This window comes from Euphorbia lathyris, chromosome 6 (assembly GCF_963576675.1).
Source record: "Euphorbia lathyris chromosome 6, ddEupLath1.1, whole genome shotgun sequence".
NCBI classification, from domain to species: domain Eukaryota; kingdom Viridiplantae; phylum Streptophyta; class Magnoliopsida; order Malpighiales; family Euphorbiaceae; genus Euphorbia; species Euphorbia lathyris.
The window spans coordinates 48,054,310-48,059,348 of NC_088915.1; the positions used below are offsets into that span (position 1 = coordinate 48,054,310).

A 5,039-nucleotide genomic window follows, 5' to 3' on the forward strand; every position below is an offset into this window, starting at 1 on the left:
GTAAAGTTAGGTATTAATTGTCTATAAATACTGTAATCCTCTTTGTTTTGAGATATAGAAAATATCTTTCTCTTCATCTCTTCTCAATTCCAGTTAGGTCAATAGTTACCTTACATGAATAAGTGGTTTTGGCTTTCAAAGCTAGAAATGTAAGTAGTAAAAAACCAAAAGAGTTGTAAGATACACTGCATTTTTCTTTTATAATTCCATTCAACTAATTGAAGCACATATTTTCAAATAATAATAATAATAATAATAATAATTGTCGTCTTACTTACTTGTTTTAGTTGGATCATTCTAAAGTTTCATATACTTGTTAAAGCACATATTTATAATCTTGTAACTTATATCTATCTGTTGGTGAATTGGCAAGAAAGGTATATATGATACTAAACGCGTTCTATGGTGAAAGAGTATAACTCTTCTTGCAATTCAGAGATCTTAAGAGAATTTCCTTGTGCAAAACGTTTTTGAAGATTATCCTAAGCATCGATTTTTTTTCCAAACCAATGAATACTACTTGCTAAAGAATGAATCATTGACCTACATATCCAGGAGAGTACCATTGTGTTTCATCGATCCCAAGCAACACAATTCTGGTCAATGAGCGAGGGAATCTCCACAGGTCCACCAATAAAGGTGATCTTGTTTTTCACACACAACGCTCGCTTGAATTCTCTACTCTAAGAATTGTAATTGTTACCATTAAGAAGTTGAGCCACCAGAACATTGTTAGTGTTCTCTACATATGTAAATAATAAAGGTTTGAAGGATTGAGAGATGGATCAACAAAAACTGCTTATGCATGTTGATTCGACTGGTTAGGGTTTGTCCAATTCACAACATGTGTAGGCTCAGAATAAGAACTTGAATCTAAACTCATCTTGAAGAAATATAATTGAAAAGGAACGACTAAAACAAGGATAAAGGGGAGCAATCTTCAGAAAATCAAAGGTAAACAAAGAGATCTCTAGAAAAAAAAAACTATGTGAGGAAAGAAAAAAGTATTTTAGAAGATACTATAACGGAACTAAGAATTATGGATTGAAGAACTTGAAGAACCGAAGAATGGATCGAATAAGATGAAGAGAAATGTAGATAGGCGGAATTACCCAAAAATTAGAACATAATGTTCTTTATACATCATAGCAAATAACAAATAAAGACTATTCTACTTTTTATATATTTTATAAATGACCCAAAATATATAAAGCATTTATACTTCAAAGCACAAAATTACGCTAAACATTGACCAAAAACAATTTTTCCGTTAACGTAGATGTACACACAGAAAAATAAATTTAAAAACTTATTTCGTGTTCTAAACGCATTGGAAAAAAAAAATTAAAACCCAATTTAGCTTAATGACATTCCATTTTAAATCTAGTTTGAAATTGCAAAAAATGTGAAATCCGTTCTTTTTGAATCAATTGATATGTCAGAAATTGATATAAGTTGTCTAACATTAGGCCATAAAAAATAGAACTATTAGGGTAGACGAGTCTCCAATTCTAAAGAGAAAATATCGAAAAACTATATTTATTGAAAAAATGTTCCGTAAAATATAAAATTCCATTCTATAATTTTGTTTGTTCATGAATCTTGCTGATGGAATTGGATACAAAAATTTCTGGCACAATGTTTAATAAAAAATGTTTATTTGGCTCCTATTCTACCACTACATCAACGTTATCCTTTATGATGTTAGAACGTCTCTATTAGTGAGAAATAAGGACTATCCTCTAGTTTTCCATCTAAAGAAAACACTCTCCAATTAGTAGAGTTGAAGAAAAAGTTGATGTCCACTTTTGGAGATTGTCCATCTCTGGACAGTGTTCATTAACTTAAGCTAAGCCACCTCTACCTCCACTGAACAATGTTTTTATTAGTTACTCCATCTATTTCAAAATAATTATCACATTTGATCAAATTTTCTTATTTCATAATTATTTGTTAGATTTAGTTTAATGTTAATTACGTCATTTTAAGGTTTCAATGGTTCAATTTAATGAGTGACACAAGAAATGAGAATTATTGATAAAGAGAAATAAAATGTATTTTACTCTATGTTCCATAAATTTAATGCAAATCAATCATTTCTTTAATATGTGTGATTTGGTTAAATGTGACAATTATTTTGAAATGGAAGGAGTTGTAAATATTAATAAAATAATTCTTATACACATAATAATTTTTATTCAATAATATTAATAACATTCAATAATACAATATTTATAATATTAAAAATATTAATTAAATTAAAGTAAATAAAATTTATATAACACGGAACCACTAAAATAGTGTGTAATTGTCCAACCATTAGAGATAATTTTTGTTGGAAATGTTTTATAATGAAAGAGTTTTTTTTGGGAGGTGAGTGGTTGGATGGTTACCATCCAACCATTAAGGGTGCTCTTAGGATCGAAAAATTATCATTGACTAATAACGTTATAATATTTTTATATATAATCCCAATTAATTAAGTTATAATACTATCTGTGGATGTTAGAGCATTTTCAACCGTCTCTTAGTTTGATTTTTAAGTTAAAATTTGAGGATGGAGAATTAAAAAATCAACTCCACCTCAAATTACTAAGAGTATCTTAATTATCTTTATTAATATAGAGTCTATCTTCATTTTAAGTGTATTTTAATTTTATTTTTTTATTAATAATTTATTATTAATGAATTTTTTGTTTATATTTTTTTTTTTGGTTCGTAAGTGTATCCACCGCCGACAGCAGTGTCTATTCACTTTCGCAGATGGTTTGCACCTCTATGGTGGGACTGCTGGCCACAGAAATTCTTTCCATTCCCAAAGGCGAGAATCGAATCCTAATATAATAATATTAATAATTTTCCTTTAAAAATAATATTAATAATTTTAATAATAAAATAATAAATAAAAAGTGAATCTGAACCATTATTGTTGAATAGGTCTAAAATCACTAAGAATTGATTTTTTTTATTGTTTTTAAAGAAACCGAAAAACCTATCGCAATTGATTAATATCTTATCCAAGAAAAGGAAAAGTCAATAAAAAACAATAAAATAGTGTTAATGAGGTGTCAGTTCCAATTAGCTTGGGCATCACGAAGTAGGAGCTGTAGAATTTAAAAAACTAAAAAAAAAAAAAAAAAAGAAGTTGCTTGCCAAGCAAGCTTATCATCATCTAACGCAACAAAAACACTATTAATAGAAAATTAGAAACCCATTTGTATTTGCAGTTTTCATTTTCATTTTCATTTTCAAAATAAAAAATGAAGAGGGAAGGACGCCAACACGGTATGGTAAGAACTCAGTGCATCTTACCGTCTCCTTTGAATCCTAACCCAAAACCCCGACTCATCAACCGCCCCACCGCCGGTTTATTTACGAAGGTCCATCCCTACCCGACTAACCACTCCAAATTCACTGGAAAGTGCGCTAAATCTCGGTGCAATGGCTGCCATATCCACCCCTCTTCCAAGTCTAAAGACAAAACCAAAGGAACTCACAAGCTCAAATCTCTTGATGTCGTCTCTAATTCCAGACTCATCACTTGGCGGGTTGTTGATGCTCGACCCGGTTTCACTTTTTCCGGGGTTTCTGCTACTGGGATGTTGGATCATTTGGATAATCTATTTGCTACTGATCATTATGATCATGATCATGATCATGAATCGGAATCCGAATCCGAGATTCAAGATATTAATGTTAATTATGCGGTTGAAGATGATTTGGATGAGGTTGATGAAGATGAAGATGAAGATGAAGATGAAGATGAAGGTTGGTGCTTAGTTGCTCAAATGTGATTATTTTACTAATTAATATTAATCTATTTGCTACTCAAGGTTTCAATTACTCACCATTGTATTTTAGCTTTGGAACTTTCATGTATTTATTATTTAACATGTATTTAATATTTTAATAAGATGAATATTAAGTCATTTTTAGTAATTTTTGTTTAGGATTGGGATTAGAATCGGAGTAAATGCGTTAATTATTTATTTGTTGGTTGTAGCTAGGGCTGTAATCGAGCCGAGCCAAGCTTTGACCGGCTCAAATTTGGCTCGCTATAAAATTAACGAGCTCGAGCCCGAGCCAAGTTTTGGCTTACTCAACGAGCTCGAGCCGAGCTTCGAGCTTGTTTCGAGCCCAAAATCCTCTTTGGACTTGGTTCATTAAGAAAATTATCTAACAATGAATTGTTTGTGAATAAATCGTTAATTATATTTGTGAAGTTTGCTCGCAAATAACTCTTTAATTGTGTACATAAATAAAAGCTCACAAGCAAAGTTCGTGAATAAATAAACAAAATGCTTACAAATAGTTCGCCCTCATTTATTATGTTTATGAAATAATATTAAGTTTAGATATTTGTAAACTAACACAAAACTATATACCACAAAACTAAAATTTGTTCATAAATATTCTAATTGAGCTTGCTCGCGAGCTTTCGAGCCCAACTTTGACCTGCTCAAACTCGGCTCGTTTACAAACTGAGCCAGTAAATTATGCTCACGAGCGGCTCGTTTACAAATCGAGCCAAATCGAGCCGACCATCCAAACCGCTCATGAGCAGTTCGGCTCATTTACGGCCCTACATATTAATATTACAATCCTAAGGAATAATTATGAGTTTTTTTTTTAATGAAAAAAAAAACCAATTTGATGTACATAATTAGGAGGTTTTTTTTTTCTTAAGAAAAAAGAATCAGTTCTTTTTCAGAAACTTCACTAATTAACTATTTTTAAAAAAGAAAAAAGAAAAATTCCAGTTTCAACGTATGAAATTTCACTAAAGTAAGGGATAGGTCAAATTTGTACTTAATATTTTTTACAAAATATAGATGTATCCTAACAAAAGAAATATTAAAAAATTTATAAAAGAAGAAGAAATATTATATTATAAAATTATCAATTATAATGTGATTATAACCATTTAAATGTAATTATAACTACTTATATCTAGATCAATGTATATGTAGGTGTATATAAAACTTAATATAATAGAGATAAATCTTATTTATAGGGTAAATTACACCCATGGCTAGTGA

The 5,039-nt window shown here is 30.0% G+C and overlaps 1 protein-coding gene across 1 annotated transcript; it reads left to right on the plus strand.

The window, feature by feature from the left end:
- Positions 1-3,212: 3,212 nt before the first annotated feature.
- On the plus strand, positions 3,213-3,941 carry LOC136233193 (uncharacterized). Its single transcript, XM_066022802.1, has one exon. It carries the CDS (start codon positions 3,261-3,263, stop codon positions 3,792-3,794), a length of 534 nt encoding a protein of 177 aa, XP_065878874.1. The 5' UTR covers positions 3,213-3,260; the 3' UTR covers positions 3,795-3,941.
- Positions 3,942-5,039: the final 1,098 nt, after the last annotated feature.

Excerpts from the sequence above, each read along its gene's own strand:
- LOC136233193 (XM_066022802.1), top strand. The coding sequence starts at position 3,261 with ATGAAGAGGGAAGGACGCCAACACGGTATGGTAAGAACTCAGTGCATC.